At 39.8% G+C, this 18,857-nt stretch overlaps 1 protein-coding gene across 1 annotated transcript in view; it reads left to right on the top strand.

Moving 5' to 3' along the window:
• The window catches only part of CUBN (cubilin), a 140,806-nt gene that overhangs the window by 41,282 nt on the left and 80,667 nt on the right, over positions 1-18,857 (top strand). The window contains exon 28 of the mRNA XM_071560397.1: positions 12,117-12,276. Coding sequence (XP_071416498.1) covers positions 12,117-12,276 — 160 coding nt within the window. The remainder of the gene's footprint in view (positions 1-12,116; positions 12,277-18,857) is intronic.

An 18,857-nucleotide genomic window follows, 5' to 3' on the forward strand; every position in this document is an offset into this window, starting at 1 on the left:
GGGAAGATGAATCCCTTTGCAGGTGCCTTGGTTTGCTACAGGCTTTTATGGATGAAGTGAGTTCCCATGATTCCAGCTTCACGTAGAGAAGAAATCCTGGGATTAGTAACTGCAAAAAGGCAATGAGGCCAATTATTTGTCTCTTGTTTTTATCTGAGGAGTGGGGTATGTTCAAAAACTTTAATATGTATTATTTCTATATTTTTAAAGGGTTGCAGAGTCTCCTGTTTATATATTTTTCTTTTCATAATTCATCTGCCTTTCTAAAGGGACTGATAGAAGATTAAGGCATCCACAAAAGAAATGTGATATTTTTAGCCAAATTAAACCATCCAGTCAACCTAAATCCAAGTACCCTTTATTTTAATTTCCTCAAAACAAATATCTTTAGGACAAAAAAGATATTTTCTCGAAATTTTCTAAGACAACTGAAAAGATATTTTCTCTCAATTTTGTGCTTAGTACTGTGGGAAGTAGAGTGTAGTTATGATCACTGCTATACTGTGGGTTATTGTTTCCTGCCTACTATTTTGCTGTTTTGCTGGACCAATCCATCCTTCAGATCCCACCCTTGTACAGGGTGCCATCATGTAGCTGCTGTGCTCTATTTAGGTTTTTGCACAAGAGGAAGTGAAGTTTAGAGAAGTGTTAGAGAAGACTACTTACAGCTAGGAAGAGGGTTATGGAACAGTCGCTGTATTTCTGGAGATACTCACACTGAGGCCTTGCAGAAGGTTCAGCAACGGGCCTGGTGATGGACTAATCTGTTCCCTCTAGATGTCCTCCCTCACTCCATCTACCTCCTTACTATAGCAGCTTTCACAGCTCTAAATTTGTAATAAACTGGCAAAAGTGGTGTTCTCCCAGCTTTCTTCCTCTGTGCCCAGGAAGGGTAAGAAAGCACAGACATGTGAAGAAAATAAAACAAAGGAGCACTATATTGAGAACAAGTAAACTCTGGTTTGTTTTTGTGAGGAGACTGAAAAAGAAACATTGGAGCCAAGTGGAGAGGCCAGTGCTGGTCTCAAGATGCCTAAGCCCTTGATCCATAAAAAGCAGGAGCCCTGCACACAGTAGCCACTCAGTGAGGAGCAAGAAACTTGCCAGAAGACACTATTCTAGACATAAGTCAAGGCTGGAGGAATAATGCCAGAGGCAAGGACCTGATCCAAGTCACTTAAAAGAACAGAAATAAAACATATCAGAGAGAGTGAGGAGACAGGGAGAACTCTTTGTTTTAACAACTTTTCAGTGCCTTCAATCAAAGAAAATACAGACTGAAAGAGGTACAGAAAGGAAAATACAAGAGAGAAAGAGAATCATGGAAGTGTGTTAAGGAGGCTTTAATTTGTAATTCCTGTGACATTTTAAAAAATCTTTCTCCAAATGCCATTAAGCAATACCACTTGGAAAAGATGTTCTCATTTGGTTGTTGCATGCTGCACAAATATGTGCTATAGTGTAAAAAAGAGAACAAGGTTGAATCAGCCAGGGAACTGAACACTGTTTGCTCCCACCCTGTGTCTTGCAAAAAGGGAGCACGTCATCAAGGCTGGGAGTGCTCTGTGATGTAGGTGAAAGGGGGATTCATCTGGAACAAGTGTATAGTTCACTTTCTAAGCAGACTGCAGATATTTGGGACTTTTCTGTTTGAAATCCATGTGGAGTCTGACACCACTGCAAATTGGAAAAAACTTTAATTAAAAGAAATGCCATATCTATTCAGCTAAAATAAATTACTTTTCTGACATATGCTAGTTTTGAGATTTCTTTATTGCAAAGAGGCCTAAGATGGGAAAAATCTAATGGTCTGGCTGACTTTAACTGAGACATAATCCTGTTCACTGTAGTGTAAGTGCGTGATGCATGGACCATATGCCAGAGCCCTTCACCATTTTCTTGAAGAAAATGGGAAGCTGTTGCTCAGGCAGTTCCCATGTAGCAGCACTCACAAACCAGAATGGCCACTGGTGTTAAGTGCTCTTTTACTGGGGAGCTTTTCCCATCTCCTTCTTGGTTTTCTGGCAGCACCCGTCCCATCTCAGCCTCTTGCAACAGGCAGCAACACTCTATTTGTCTTTGTAGCTCTATGGCAGCTCTGACAGTAGCAGCATGGTGCTCAGTGGCAGCTAGCAGATGGCAGGCTTGGTGACAATATTTGCTGCTACTTGCTGGGAGGCTGGAAGTAGGAAGGACTAGAGTTAACTGTTAGGCTGGATTAGGCAGTGATCACAATTTTCATGATAGAAGGAGTAAGGAGAGTTATACATGATGGAAAAGAACGATTAAATGTTGCAGAGGTGTTATGGCAGAGGCATGACCTGCCATAACACCATAGCAGGTTACAGTCAAGAAATGGCAGTTCCAAAAAAAAAAATAGCAGAGACACTTTTAAAAGTTAGTGTGAGAAACAGATTTAGTACATGTGAAGTTATTTTTGTGATATTGCAAATGTCTCAAACTAAAGCTCTGATTTTTTTGAAATCTTTCTGAATTTTGAAGAAGATCATAGCATGGGGACAGGTAGACTGAGAAACTACAGTCTTGAGTACTGCTGGACCTGACATGCTGACTGTGTTTTTGGTCCCAGACTCTTTACTGGAAAAGGGCCTGTTCTTCAGCTTTGTGTTTAATTATGACTTACACTCTGATCCAAACCATATGCAGTATATAAGAACATTTTGCCTTGTGACTATTTCAGTCTGTTATACACATAATATGTTAATTTGCTATTTGCTCCCTTGCTTAGTCCATATATGAGCCAGAAATTAAATATGTAGAGTAATGACAAAACCAAAACTTTCTACACATTAGTATTCCTAGTGATGGTCAGTTACCAAAGATATTATCATCCTGTAGAGCAAATAACTGTTTCACATACAGGACAAGGGAAAATATAGTCAAATGTCCAGAGTGTTACAAAGAAGTGCAAGTACAATGCATGGCTGTTCCAGATTGAAATGCAATCACAGCTGTACAATGAGCAGTCAGCTGTGTACTGTGTTATATATTTCCTTTTCTCTTTTGATCATGGGATGCTTCTTGTCAGCCAGGCCACCACTCCTCCAGCTGGGCAGTGTTACTCATGGTAAACAGCATTCCCTCTCCACAGGGAGCATTGAGCAACTGTGATTCAATCTCGTCTGGGCAGGGCCACTTTAGCATGTTCAACTATTTATACTAGGGTCAAGTAGGAAGGAAAAAGCCCTGCTTTTCTGATTTTCTGGCAGTTTTCTGCCCCTGGGCTTAGGTGCCAGAAATTGAGAAGCAGAAGTGTGTAAGGGAGTCAAAGCAGCAGTTCTTTATAATGTCAGTCTCTAGCATGAATCTCATATGAGCACTTTCTCCACAAATGAGCAATGTGCAGTGTTTCCTGGCCTGTCAGAGGATGCTGGCTCATTGCTAGTAATGCTCATAGGAAGTGACATTTTGGAAGGAGTTTTACAGCAAAGTTTCAAGAATATGAGATAAATTGCTTCTGATAAAGACGTGTGCAGAAGTGGAAATGATAAAAGAAATACCAAATAACAGACTGGTTCTTAGTGATGCTGCACTAACTTTAATTTGATTGGATGGTCTTTAAATTATATTGCATGCTGTAGTTTGGCTCAATAACCTACCATTAGCCTTTCTAGAGGAGTCATCAGGCTGTAACCAGTGAGATATTGCAGGCAATGACATGGAAATGTCATTCTTTCCTCTACATTCACCAGGTTATTAGCTGAACAAGCATGTATTTAACTCCCCATCTTTAATGAAGAATCACCTTCTTCTTTCAGAGCTCTCTGAGCTTCACCCCTTTGGTCTCTGCAGTTTGATCTAGTGTAAAAGATGGAATTATCACTGAGCTAATCTTACGGGGGCTAACAACTGCCTGATAACAACTAATGCCTTTCTTCTGCTGCAGGGCAGGACAGAGTTCCGCTTGGGGTTAAAGCACTTGCTTGCTTACTGATAATGTACTTGAGCAGTCCAGACTCTTTCAGCAATTACACTCACAGATGTTAAAATACCATTGCACACTTATATGTGGAATATTATCAAATGAATACAGTAATTAATATGGCATCTGCTCCTGAGAACTGTTTTATTCCCTTATGGTGTTAACAGGATATGTCCTTGTTTTTTTTCTTTTTTTTTCAACAACAGTAGCATTCCAGGGATGTGCCATCATATCCTTTTTTTCCATCTGGGAATACTGCATTAGATATTTGTTGCCCACACTCATCTGTTCATCCTTTTTTTTTTTTTTGTTAGCCTAACATAAAAATATCTTATCCTGTTTCTAGTTTTACTCCTTCTTGTAATTAGTAAATATGCTTCAACCATATTAGAATATTAGCATTATTACATTTTATTTATGAGTGTGTCTTTTTTAAAGTGCTGCAGGAATTCTTCAAGCACAGAGAATGGCTTTGCTTATGGCCATGCATTGATTTACAAAATGTCACCGGTAGTACACCGCCCTGGGGAAGCAGATGATATATGAAATATGCCCATCCAGGTTCTGCACACAGACATCAAATTACAGCCTGCTGGCCAGATTGCAGTGGTATCCATTAGCATATTACCATGCAAGCTGGCAGCATGCCAGCCCATCCCTGAATTCCTCCAGGGGGTTATGGACCTCCACAAGAAGTCCTTTAGTATAAGACTGTAAGGATAAAAGTGACAATTCTCAGGTTTCTATGGCAGACCTTACAATTGGTATACAACAAAATCTTAGCCCATGCACTGATTTTCACTGAGAGATCTGGATACTCAAAAGGAGAGTATCAGGCCACAAAGCTGCCCACTCTAAAGACGACTGGCTCAGGATTGAGACTTTTGCTCCCCTAATTGCCTGTATTGCTAGAATCAAAGTATACTTCGTGGTTTGAAAGGTTATGTAGAAACAAAATTGCAAACGCACGCAACCCCTCCCCACCCCTCAAGACTGCTAAATTTGCAGTGATGAGAGGTTTGCATGGGTTTTAGGATTGCCTATAGAAACCTCAGATGACAACAAGCACGAGGGAAGCCAGAACAGACTCCACTTTTGGATTCACAAAATGAGTCAGACCTTCATGGTCTTGGTGTTTTCCACACCCTGCCAGCTCAGAGCAATGTGACTTTGCCTGTTCCTTCAGAAATAAAGCTTTGTACAATGCAGTGACTATGAAATATCTCCATATGATCATAGTGTGCATGCCCCTTGTTGGAAACAGAGCAATTAGGACTCATCTAGTTGCAGCTGGATTAGTCTCTTCCTCTCTTTTTCTTCTGTATTCCAAATTTGGCTGGAAAACCTGGTCAGCATCTCTAAGACTATCTGCTTATCCCACTCAGCACAGGCATCGCAATACAAAATTACGTATGGCTGGAGGAACCCCACCTACATCGGTCAAAGCTTCCCCTCATCAGAGGGAAGCTCCCAGACAGCTCAGAGAAAACCACACTGGACTTTGCGGAAGGTTTTATGTTTGCCTTTCATTGTTCCATGGGCCAATCTGAAAGCCTAAGTGCAAAGAATATTTCCCTTTTCTCCTTTCTTCATTTGAGACTGAGCTGCAACTCTCCTTAGTTGCTGTAGTTATGCATGATGCAATTTTTCTTAATTGGGGGGGTTGGGGGGAGGTTCCCAGAGACAATCCTGCCCTCTTTGGCCTCTGGTGGTGTCAGTGTGATGTTGCTGGTGGTGTTACAGACTGTCAGTTGAGTTCATCCGGAATGGCAAAGCACAGAAGGAGCAGCACTCAGTACTGCATAGGAGTCAGCAGTGCTGCAGATTGCTCTCTGATCACTGTGGGCTTTTCAGAGCCGTGTCCCCAGGCACAGGCCCTTACCTTTGTAAGGAGCTTTTCCCACAACAGCAGCTTTGTGCTGAATAATAACTGGAAATATTATAGACCCAACCTCAAAGGCAGTCCTGCTCTCTCCACCATCAGTGGATTCTCACTGCAGAGGAACTGCCTCAATTTCTGAGGCATTGAGAAAAGCAGGTGCTCTACCAAAATACCTGCAGTTTCATCACCAGGCCAATACGATCCCCCAGCCACAAAGGCTTGGATCCCCAGGCAGTACCTTGGTCAGCAAAGGCTGCAGAGACACTTCAGGGACCTGTTTGGGTCCTGTCCATGACAGCATGAGGATTAGGTGGAGGTGCTCTCCTGATGGAGGTTTGGGGATTTAAAATACCATGCTGAACAAATAAGATTTTGAGTGCAGGTCTAACTAGGTGGATGTCTCCTAGGCATTCCTTTCTTAAACAGCAGTTGTTTCCTACTCCTATATCTAAACCACCTTTTTTTTTTTTTTAATTAATCCAAAGATACACCCTGCATTTTTTACAGTCTTATAATTCATTCATTGCTAAAGAAAAACACTGGTTTTCTATAATTTGCAGAAATAAACCTTTCCTAGAAAGACAAGAATGAGTGGATAGAACTGTAGTTAAACATCCTTGTTTTCTTTGAGAATGAAGTGGTAAGGTAAGAGGTGAAAAATTAATTTTTAGAAAAATTACAGCAGTTTAATTTGGAATGTAACATTGTTTGAAACTTCCAAGGAGCTCTGAGTTATTCAGGCTCAGGTTATGAGATGAAACATGGATTCAGGTAAAACTCTTACTGTTAAAAAACTGGATATTTATGCATTTCCACATGTCAGATAAATCCCAGCGATATTAATTACTGTGCCTACATATCCAGTGATGCACAATGTCAAACTCCATTGTACTACAAAATAAAATGACTAATGAGTGAAAGTATGTAATGGTGTGGAGACAAGAAAATTGTCTGCAATGTCAGAGCAAGGATATTTAAAAGATCATCTAGGGCATAAACATATTTAAATAATTAATTAAAATATTAATTAGAAGGCGTTCTTAAGGAGGGTTTTTTTCCTAGTGGCAATTGCAAACACTTCTCATCATGCAAGCACAAACATAACTTTATTTGCTCTCCTGTTTGTTCAGAAGTATCAAGGCTCCATGCAGTAAGTTGCTGAAAGTCTTAAACTGCCTTTGTTTCTATGAAACAATGTTGCTGTGGTGCTCAGCTAGCACAGTGGGTCACATTCCGGAGCTTTAGTTTGTTTTTTTTTCCTCTGGCTGACAGACCTGCAGGTTCATAAGTTTGCACTCTAGCTCTTCTGGAAGTAAATATGTTGTTTAGAAAATAATTAATTTTGTTTGTGTCAATTCTTGTTTTAACAATTAGTGGTTATCTCTCTTTTGAGTCTATTCTATTACTTGGATGGCAATTATATTGAATTGTTTTGGCTTCATTTTGTTTTGGCTTCATTTTGGTTTTGCTTCATTTTGTTTTCTGGTAACATATTTGTTCCCATGCTATCAAAATTTCCTTTCCAAAATTTCCTTTCATTTCCTTTCAGGAAGAGCTACTCAGAAACTTGTAATCACTGCATCTGATATTTAGATACAAACAATCCCCTATTAGGTTTCCCACTTCTAAGAGGAAAGGGATACTTTTTTTGTGTCAGAAAAGCTCTTGGAGACTGTCCTAGAAGCTTTTGCCATGGATGTGACATTTGCAGCTCTGCTTGTCTGATCCAAGGCACAGCATCCTTTCATGAGTTCTGCAAATACAGCCCAGGACTGTCACTGCTGATCCCCATAAAAAGGCTTTCTGACTGCAAACAGTTTATTTCAAGATGCAAATTTAGACAATTATTTATATAATTTTTCATAGTCATAATGAATTCTTGACTTCTGGTAACAGTACTATTTACAATACAATAAACTGAGAGCTGTCAGTATTCATAGGATAGATTTTCACCTCATATGAAATTGAAAGTTTGGCTTTGAAGACTCCATCATCTCTCATCGAGACTATGTGCTATGACTAACTAGTATACTTAAGCAGCTTTTTTACAGAGAAGATTAGGCATGGGGTTTTCCTTTGTAACGGCTTTCCTGATGAAAAAACCCCATGCCTTTTCATGGAAATAAAGTTCTCCAAGAGAAAACTGACATTTTGCCTCAAAAAAACCTTCCAGTTTTCTTCCAGGAAAACTGAACAGATGGAGTCTCACTACCTGTCTGGAAGGCTTACTTTGCAAGAAGCCTAGCAAGGTGCTCGGGGACAAAAATGTCCCTACTTCAAGTATGTCCAAATAGAACCTGTTCAGGCTTTATTTTTCTCATTTCTTTGAGATCTTTGTTTCTTCCATGCAGCAGAACCTCAATTTTCCAGTCAGTTCAGTCCTTGAGTCCTCACTCCAGTTCTGGCAATGAGCTTTTCTGTGGCACAGGTCATGCCGCTTTGCTTTCTCCTCCAAAGAGGGGTGAAAAGATGTGGCCTCCAGAGCGTCATTCTTAATGTCAGCAGCATATTTCCAGGATAAAGTGTCAGAAAAGTCAAAATGTCATATTGCTGATCATGCTGTCTCCCCTGGGAGAGCTACTGAAGCTGAACCCTTCCTGCAGCCTTGGCTAGTCCTGCTTTCCCAGCCCCACTCTAACGTACAGCAGATGGTTTTGAGCTGCCACTTCAATGTAGGGCAGTCACACAGCTCGATCCTTCCCTTAGAAAGCTGGTACCTCCCCTTGTTACTTTTGTGTCAGCCTATAAGCTTGCTCCTAGGCAGCCTGATAAGGAGTTTCTCTTAACAGTCATTGAGCCCATGGCTAATAATTAATCTAAAAGTACCACATCCCCACCTGGTCCCAGTGCTAGGGTGCAGGCTGATAAAATGGAGTGTTCTGGGTGCTGCTGAACAATTGCTTTGGTTAAAGGAGGGAGGCCAAGGATTTCAACATGTGCACCAGCTGTTTGCATGTTTTGACTGTTCGATTGTCTGCCAAAATCATTATGAAGCATTTGGATTTTCTGGTGGAGGCTCAAAGGTCTGAACAAATAAATATATTACAAAACAAATATATGCACAGAAGGGGAGCAAGAAGTTTCTTCTCAACAGGGAACTGGAAGGGAGGCAAATCACCAGTGCCTAGAGTCAGTATGGTACAGGAGTGCCATAAAATCCAATTGCCTTGCACAATCCTGAGGAGTACCCAGCTGGAGAAGAATCTTCCCTCGATTTGCAGCAGTTTAAGATAACACTGCTGACAAAGCAGGACCTTACAAGAGAAACATTATCTCAGAGATCAGGAGAGAAATTGTAGCTCATGAGAGCTGTGTTCATCTTCAGTTTCATTTGCCTGTGTTTGTGTGAGAGCAAAAGGTAGGCTGGGAAGTTCAAAATGCCCTGTGAAAACACACAGCTGTTCCCTTCATTTAGAAATAAAAGACAGCTCAAAGAAAACCCGACTGTAATTCTAGCGTGGTTCTGCCTCTCTCAATGAGTTACAGCTGGCCAGGCACTCAAATTCCCTGCAAAAGGCTGCTCTGAACCCAGACCCACAGGGCAGCACGGCATGAAGGGATTGCCATAGTAACTGTTCTTTGTGTCTCAAAAACTCACAGACCGTTTTCAGAGGAAATTACACAGAAATGTGACATTCACTGTCTTAGATAAAAATAATACTCCCTTGATGAATCAAACTGCAGAAGACTCATGAAGCTTGGTTTTTCAGTTGCATTTGAAAGTTACTGGGTATGATTTAGTCTATAGTTTGTTAGAATGGTTTTTCATTTGTAATCACTAGAGCTAGTGGCTGATTGTGAATATATATCTTAACATGGTTTTTGCTTCTATGCAGAGCGTGGATTCATGATCTCCACAATTATTTATTCTTCACCATTCATATTTTTCTGGTGTAAGATTTCCATGGCTTGAAGCTGCAGAAATAGGAGTAGTATATATCACAAAGCTGTCAAAGGAAGTAGTACTATTAAAAAATGTAATTGGATCTAACTTGATTTCACTTTGCTGATCTTAAGCCTTAAAAGAATATGTAGATCTTTCAACCTGGCTTGGAAAAAGGTCATAACTGTAATGCTGGGCACGGGACAGCTCATCTTTCTGTCAGCTGGTCCTGATGGATATTCCACATATTAACAACTAATCTTTATGACAAGTTGATATTTATTATCAAACACATCTCATCAAGGCTTTGCAAGAGCCACAGAAATGTATCTGCAATTAGAAACATTTAATCTTTTCTTATTTCACCAACAGAAATCATACCAAATAAAGTGATAGTTCTCAAGTTGTAATACACTTAGCACACTTTGAGCCTTTCATTATACCAGTCATAAAATAGACCATGTAATATTACCTCTGAATTATTTCTGCAATTTGCGCCTCACTTCTGGCAGAAGTATCTATCTATCTATCTATCTATCTATCTATCTATCTATCTATCTATCTATCTATTTATTTATAATTTTAACTAGACTGTCTGCTTGAGGATTTGAAACCATTTGAGTAGATTTCTTGGCCTCAGCCACGTTTTAAAGGAATAACAAGATTTCTGAAAATTCTACAAGACCAACATCTTCTACAGAAAAGATGAGGCTTTAATTACTCATTCCAGTATGTGAGCCCGCCAGAAAATGTGTACGAAAATTAGTCACTTGCATGGTTAATCAACATTTGGTGTGATATACTTCCATACTATTGGTGCTGAGTGTAGGAGAATTCTTAGTGGAATCAAAGATACTTGGGAAACAGATTTGAATGGAGAGCAAAACCAAATAAACCTTGGCTGTTTTTCTAGAGATCATAGATTTGATTCTTTGCATGGAAAGAACTTTACAGTGATGGCTTCAGAACAAAGCAAAGATTTTGTTGAAATTCTGAAAGGAAGCATGCCAAAAATTCACAATGAGAATGTTCAGACATGGTTTCTGTGCCAGTAATTTGCTGGACTGCGTTAGGAAGATATGCCCTGTGAGACACTAAATTGGATGAACTGTGACAAAGTGATAATAAAGCAAAAGGGCTGCTGTTTTTTTAAACTTTAATAATCATAGTAACCAAGGTAGAAATAATAAAGCAACTCCTAACTTGACAACAACCTGCAATCTGACATTTCAAGTCAAAGATAATTGAGCTAAAATGTCTCATTTTTATCAGCTTTTCAAAAATGTACACTTCATGCCTGAAAAATGACATTGGGACATTGTGGTATTTGGTGAGGAACATGGATTCATGCTCAGTGTTATTTACTGGGTTTGAAAAAAGTTAGAAAATTGGAATTGGAAAGACAATTTTAACCTGTTTGGAGACAAGAAATATAAAGAGGCTTAAAAGCTCTCTAAACAGCTACTAGCACCCCATCAAAACATGTATTAAGTGTTTTCATTTAAATGTGAGTATGTGACTAACTTCAGATGTCAATATTTAAGTGCAGGAATATTTCCCTAGCACTTTTTTGTTTTGATTGTTTGCTTGTTTGGTTTGGTTTTGGGTTATTTTAGTTGTTTTGTGGGTTTTGTTTTGTTTTGTTTTGTTTTGAGTGGTTATGTTTTAGGAGTAGAATGGAGGATTTCTCACCTTTATTTGACAAAATTGAAAGATTTTCAGGTTGGCTACATCTGCAAGCACACTGATTGTCAAAACACTTTTACATAGAATATGACAAGGAGATCAAATTTCAGAAGCATGGCTTAGTCCAGTTTCCCTCCAAAGCAGGACACTAGCATAAGATTATGAAACTAGAAATAAACATACAAAGTTTCCTTGGTTTTTTGAAGATTTACTTTATTTTTGGTTTTCAGCTTGTCCTCACTACTTTGGGAGACCCTTGTGATGCTGACTGCTTTGTTTTCTCCATCAGAAGCCCAGTCAGTCCTGATTTTACCTGGGTGCAGCCTTAAAGAGATGAAGACATAAACAGAGCTGTCACCAAAGGGGTTTGGAGGCACTGAGCATGTTAGATGTCTGGGCAAATCAGACCCGTGACATCCTCTTTTTCTTTCTATTTCAGTTCATTGCCACTTGCCCTCTATCTTCTTCCCCAGCAACCCCCAATACACACCAAAACAGAAACAGCCAAACCTTCTACTATACACAGCGTGCAGCCAGGTTAAAGACATATTGGAGTTACATTTGCTTATTATTTAATCAAAATCTTTCCACACTCCTCGGGCTCATGTTGGTGTGCAAGGGTGTGAGACATGTCGCTGCTTTTTCCTTGAAATCCTGTACAAAACAATGAAAATTGTGAAGCTGCTTTTTACTCACAGGCATATTCTTTTGTTTTATTTCAGCTCTATGATGGGCCTGGTGTACAATCCAACCTAATAGGCTCTTTCTGTGGCCAGTCTCTTCCACTGGCAGGGAGCACTACAGGGACCAGCCTTCATGTGGAGTTTTATTCTGATGGACTGAATGCTAGAAGTGGGTTCCAGATGCTGTGGCATGTTAATGGTAAGTTAGCCAGGTTTCCTCTGGGAAAGTAGGTTTCCTTCCCTATATGTTTAATGGAGTCCCTGCTTATGCCACTCTGTCATCTAAGTAGAAATAACCCATTACAGCTCTAAAAACATTGCATTTCCTCATAATTCTTGAAATACTTTTCCATTTGATGTTCCTGCACATGTACACCTTCAAAGTCATCTGGTTGGAGACTGAGAGCTGTTAGTGAAATATGCTTTCTTTTTCAGAAGTGGGCACAGAGATGAGGGGCATGTCCAGAATTTGTGTAATGAAAAGGGGATAGCTGCTTTTACAGGGTAACCATGAGTGACTTGGGCTTTCTAATTGGAACATTCATCCCTCAGTTTTCCCCATTTCTATATCTATAGACTTGTGTTTTCTGTGCAGGCTTCTCTCTAGTTTTGTTTAGTAATACTTGTTTTCTTGGGTGGTGTCTTCTTCCAGCTGCCCCCCACCTCACTTCTCTGTGTGAAATAACATTGTCCAGGATGTGCTTTGGGTGTTTGTTCTCTTGTTTTTGCATGTCATGAAGACTGTCACGTGTCTTATTAAATAGGAAAAAAAACTATGCCAGTTATAAACAAACCTGTTAATGACTGTACAGCTGCAAAACTCTGCTTGCAGTTTCTTCATCAGCAAGGTTACAAGTGCAATTTTTTTCACTCTGCTTATTTAACAGCAATAGTGGGCTGTAACAAGATTAAATTGTGTGCCGTTGTACAGCCCTTCAAAGGAGATCCAACCTTGAAAATAATTAAATTGCTCCAGTTGCCCTGTCTGTCTAATCAGTTCACAGCATTCAGATTTGACAGCATTGTGAAGCAGCTGAAGTGGCTGCAGAGGCCTCACCGTGGGTTGCTGAGGTGTATGGCATTCTATAAGCTGTTTGAATAGGAGCTCCTTGTGCCTACCACAGACTGCTGGTGCCTGTGGGCTCGCAGAGGGCTCTCGCATGCCAGACAGTGGTGCCTGGCATTCAGTGGGGGTGAATGCAGGAGCATTTCTGGGTAAAGGAGGGACACATGCAGGAGGAGTGGGATGTGTAGCAGGAGCCAGCAGGGGAGGGGCTGTAGCACAAAGGTGCGTTCTTGTGCTTCGGGGTGATGTCATTCTGGGACTGCACAAAAGAAGAAAGATTGGAGGCTTTTATGCATAGCCAGATGACATCAGCTCCATACAGTAGCCATGGTGCTGGGTTAACTTGCTTTTCTAAAGCTCTCAAAGCTTTTCAGAATTTGCCTGCGTGGTAAACACTGTTGTGCTTTCCCTCCTTTCCCACCCCCTCTGCACTCCTTTTCTGCGCTGAACTGCTCCTCTGTTAATTCTTGGACAGTAAACTGCAGCCTAATGCTGCACAGGGCCCAGACTGCTAATGTGAGGTTGTGTCTAAGCAGCTGATCAGGATCTGTAGGGTCAGGTAGGGCTTGGCTCTTAGGGAATGTCATTGCTGGCTCCAAACATCACAGCTGCAACTTCTGATAGTTTGCAATATGAGTGCAAGTTCCTTCAGAGCTAACCACAGCTGTCATATTTTTGTTCATTGCAAGCACTTCCTTTTTTTCTCAATTTGGTGTCATGAACAAATATGGCTATTTCTCTCACTCTTGGTGGGCATATACCATTGTTCTAGACTAGATAAAATTAGATATGTCCCTGTGGTCAGAATGCTATATTTACCTCTCTCTTCTGAAAATCTTTCAAGTGCGCAAAAAAAAAAAAATCACTGGAAAAAGTCTTCTTGTCTAGGGGGATGGATCAGGAGAGGCAGTCTTTCAGTTGGATATTTCAGAGTGAAGCATTCAGGTCTCTTCTTCCCTGAGGGCCAGTCCCTCAGAGAATCTACACCCTGATCTGGTAACATCTCACCTGACAAGCAAATAACAAGGCTACAGATATTGCTGAGAGAAGAGCTTTTATTTCTGCTCAAGTGACAAATATGTGCTCTAGAGTTCAAGCTGCTGTGAACTATTTCTCAGGCTGTGCATGTGTTCCTTAACTGGCAGTTGTGAAGCTGCAGTTGTGAAGATTATCAAGGACATTCACATGTGTTGACCATAAAGAGAGCAGCACTGCTTGACATCATGTGCCTGATAGAATTTGCTTCAGACACTTTTCACAGTTATGAGGTGATGAAAAAAAGCCAAAATCTTACCTCATTGATGACTGACTTGAATAACCCCTCCTGCCACACATGACACAAATTTGAACTGTTTCAATTTAAAACATTTGCATCTGATCCCTTTGCTGAGGGAAACCCACTCTTTAGGCTTTCACAAAGACAGAAATAGTAGTCAGTCTTAGGAGAATATTGTTATTTATGCTTAAAGATGTTCTATATAATTTTAACTTGGATGGAAAGTTCTAGTGCAAATAATATAATTTAAAAATAGTTGTGGTTCTGAAATAACACTGTTCATCTAAGGGGCTTTTATTAATGAGGGTGGATTTAGAGTTGATTTGGCTAAATCACTAAGCCAAGGCCTCAAGAGGATTATTCACAGGAGGAAAGCTTGAATCTGCAAGGTGCTTTTTCCACTTTTGCTCTATTTTAGGAAGCTTAATATAGGCAAATATATTTGGGGGCATATATTGGCCCTTTGAGAAAGAGCAAACTCCTGGTAACAGTCTGGATATTGCAAAGATGGAATGCCAATCAAATTGCTTTCCTTAAAAAAAATTTAGGAAGCCAAGAGGGCAAAGGTCTCTTAGTGCAAAATTACATCAGTGACAACTGCCACTATCTGAGAAGACACATATTTCCTAGAGCTGTCACCTACCTTATTAAGCAATGGGCATGTAGGAGCTGACTGCTTTTTATATATACATCTGCATTTCATTGGAAGCTCACTCACTTGGCTGCCTGATTGTAAGTAGAGCTAATGAATGTATTTGTCTCTTCTCAGCATAGTCAAAATTTGCACCCACTAGTTTTTCTGTCCCACACTTTCAGTATATGTGTCAGGTAAAATGTTACATAGTTCGTTAGTTCTTCAGAGAAGCACAGCAGAAACAGGTGTTACATTAAGATACTGAAGCCATTCACTGCACACCTTTGTCAGGCATCCATTAGGATTTATGAAGAGAATATCACACTGCAGTCAAGGAGGGACCTGAGGCCCAGATTTTCTAAGCCCTGTTGTGTTGCCTTTGACAAGTTGCCAATTGTTCAGCCCTCAAAAATTACTATTGCTTTTCATTAACTTTCTGTCACATTAAGTCTGAGGATGCAAAAGGATGGACCTTTTGAAGTCCTGAGCAATTGTTTTGAGCTGTGGGTTCTACCAGGTTCAGAGCTGGCTTTTTACATTACAGTCTGACAATTAAAAGCATAGACATGTTCTCTATGAGAGCTAAGGATGAATTAATTTCTGTTTCTTCAGCAAACTAGACCTCCCCTCACCTCCCAAACTAATATGTAAGAATAGGGACCAGAATCTTCTTAAAATACTTGTTTCTGAACAGTTCAATCAATGTCAGAGAGTGAGAAAATGGTGGGGTTTTTGTTTATTTGTTTGGGGTTTTTTTAACATTGAACACTAGCAGCTGATATGGGAGCTGTGGCCATTCAGTATCTTGGAGGATTCACCTCCTGTTTAAATGCCTAAATTTGCCTTTATGTGTCTGCCTCTCAGCAGTCTATCTTTATTTATTTTCCATCTTACCGATTTCAGACTGGAACATATTGAAAAAATACCAAAATTCAGGAGACTGATAAAATGATAATCAACATTACAGAAGCAATTAACAAATCAGAAAGGAGAAAAAAACCCAAAGCAATATCTCACTTGAATTTTTACTCTCTTGCATAAACCCTCATCACAAAAATTATTCCACTTTATATAACTAAACCTACTCAACAGAGCAAAATTTTACAGAATCAAATCCAAATTATACTTCATGCAAGCATTAATGTAGTACAGGCAAATGTTTGTACTACATGTTCCTTGCAGTTAGAGTCACTTTATGTTTCCTGAAATGTTTCACCATGAACACCACAACTGGAAAACTCTGAATCCTTTCATTTCCCTAACTCTGATTTTACAGAAACAGTGCCAGTTCACTGTAACCTTTAAGGATGGGATTTTTCTAGCATGTGTCTAAAACATACCCATGAATAAATCTGAAAACCTTGCAAATAAAAGAGGTTTCCACAGATTACTACATTTCTATTCAGCTATAATTATTTATGAGAATAGGGATTCTTCTTTGGTTAATGAACACCATCTGTTAACCAGACAGGCAATAATATGGAAAGATCTATAAATCATCCCTTGCACAATCTTCAGTGTGAATATGTGGATTTTAGTCAGAGTAAAGCAAAATCACCAAATATATGCCTACTAAGCTTTCTGTTTGTTGTCTGATTTCCTAGCAACTAACACCAAAGTAGGTAGTTCTTTTAAGCATTTTTCAAGGGAAATCCAGGACCTTTACAGAACTAAAAGAATATCCCTCCTCTCCTCTCTGTTTAACTGCAGGGCTGAAATTTCCAAAATTATTGTGAGGAGGTCAGAACAAATTGGGCATATGCCGTATGCAGTTCAGCTGTGAGAAACTTTTCACAGTGCAGCTGTTTGCATATCTGTTCACATTCAGCAAGACCATATATTTCTGTGCTGAGAACATTTCACTAGGAACAGAATGGTTTGGGATTATTCACTATCATTTCAGTGAAAGCTGAAGTCATCAGCAATGTATAGGTTCTGCTCCTGCGTGTTTATGTACCCCTAAAGACCACATTTGTTTTTACTTTGTTGCCATAAGCAGCACAAGTTCCATTTTTTGGAATAGAAGCAAAATCTTATCTGATGTTTGCAGACAAATACAAACATTGGGATAGCTGCAAGAAGGTTTGTATTCATGTAATGAATCAAAGTTTTTTAAGCATTTCATAAAGTTATTCTACCATTATTTTTGTTTTCTTATTTTAGTGTTGTGATGCAGCAAATGAGTTTTAAAGGTGGGCACCTATTTTAATCTCTTAACTATTTCTGTAGATAATTTGTTCAATTCCACTAAGATCTGTTTTTTCAGAAAAGCACAAGGGGACTGATTCTTACCTTATCCATGTAAGAGCAGAAATTTAATATATAAACTTTCTGCCAGTTGGCCAGAGATACAGAAATTGTGCTTATGCTCTGATGTGGGGGTTTCTACTGACATGTGCACTTTAGTCAAAACAATTCAGATGTAAAGTTCACATAGTTGCAAAGATCACTGCATTCTTTTTTCAGCCATTAGTCAGTGAATACTTAGGCATAAACTAGGGCAGTTCCCATCTGTTTGCAAACAATTAATAAATGATTGGCAAAATGAGTTCAGCATATTCATTATAAGAAATGAATCACAGAAATCTAAACGTTACCACCATTTTATTGGAGCACTTAAGAAGAATCACTTCATTTTAACAAAAAGCTTTTTCTGGGAACTTTGTAGCTGGAAGAAAAGAAATAGGACTTTAAATAAAGTTTGACCTTCTTACTCATCCAGAGAATATTGATTGAGCTCAGAGAAAATATAAACCTCTCTGGAGAGGGAGCATGAGTAATCTGAATGCTACCTGCAATTCAGAAGGAAGAAAGGTCTATGTCTCAAAGCACAGCACACAAGTTTTCCACTCATCGGAGACATTTCGGGTTTAAATGAAAACCATGTCTTTTGTGGCTATCAGGAAATTGTTAGTAGGAGAAGCTGAGTCATAACTGCCTGTTTAGTTTTAAAATGTTCCCAGCTTTCTTCAGGCTGAGAGAAATAGCAATTGGCTTTGTTCTCGCCTGCTGAAACTCCCCTGCCTCCCTGTTCCCATCCCCTCAGGAGCCGAGACATCAAGTCTGTTTGTTGAGAAATCTTTCTGTTTCCAAAGCTGGCAAAGCAGCTTTTTCCTCCTGAAATCTGTTCTTAGTGTAATTCCAGCTGCTGAGGGGAAAGAAAGTGGGTAACTCACCTGCATGTTCCACTATAAGGCTCCCCCACTGCCGACACCTCTCTTTCTCCAGTTGTAAAATCTCAACTACCTGGTTTCTTTTGAGGAAAATTAGACCATCTTTTGGGGAAAAAAGGGGCAGTGGGTTACACTGAACTTTGTTCTTCTCCATGTCTCTGATAAAATGTTCATGGATATCAAAGTTTAGGGGTTTAACACTTATCATTGCTGGCAGACCTTGGGGAAGGAAGTGCACTACCTTGGTCTGTGTCTCTCCATAGGGACAGAAGGCAGGATTGGTTTGAAATACACTTTAAAGCGTCTTTAGATCGTAGACTGGGACACTCAGTAGCTTGACAATTTAACTTTGTGGCTGCAAAACAAACCACCTCAGGCTGCAGTAAGGTGAGGAAAAAGGGAGAACTAAGCCTGTGCCAATTCACCTGTAGGGTCAAAGTCAGCGGTGTAAAGATTTTCCTGGCTTATAGCTAACCATTGTTCAACTGTGGGAACTCTTGTGTTTAAAAGGTGGTTTTCCAGTGAGTACTGGGTGATGGACTGACAGAGATCAGTGTTAAGTTGCTGGCGTGGCTGGAGTCTTCCTCACATCTGTATTTAGACATCTCTTTTTTAGCTTAAAAGAGCTTCT

Source organism: Pithys albifrons, chromosome 7, assembly GCF_047495875.1.
Source record: "Pithys albifrons albifrons isolate INPA30051 chromosome 7, PitAlb_v1, whole genome shotgun sequence".
NCBI classification, from domain to species: Eukaryota; Metazoa; Chordata; class Aves; order Passeriformes; family Thamnophilidae; genus Pithys; species Pithys albifrons.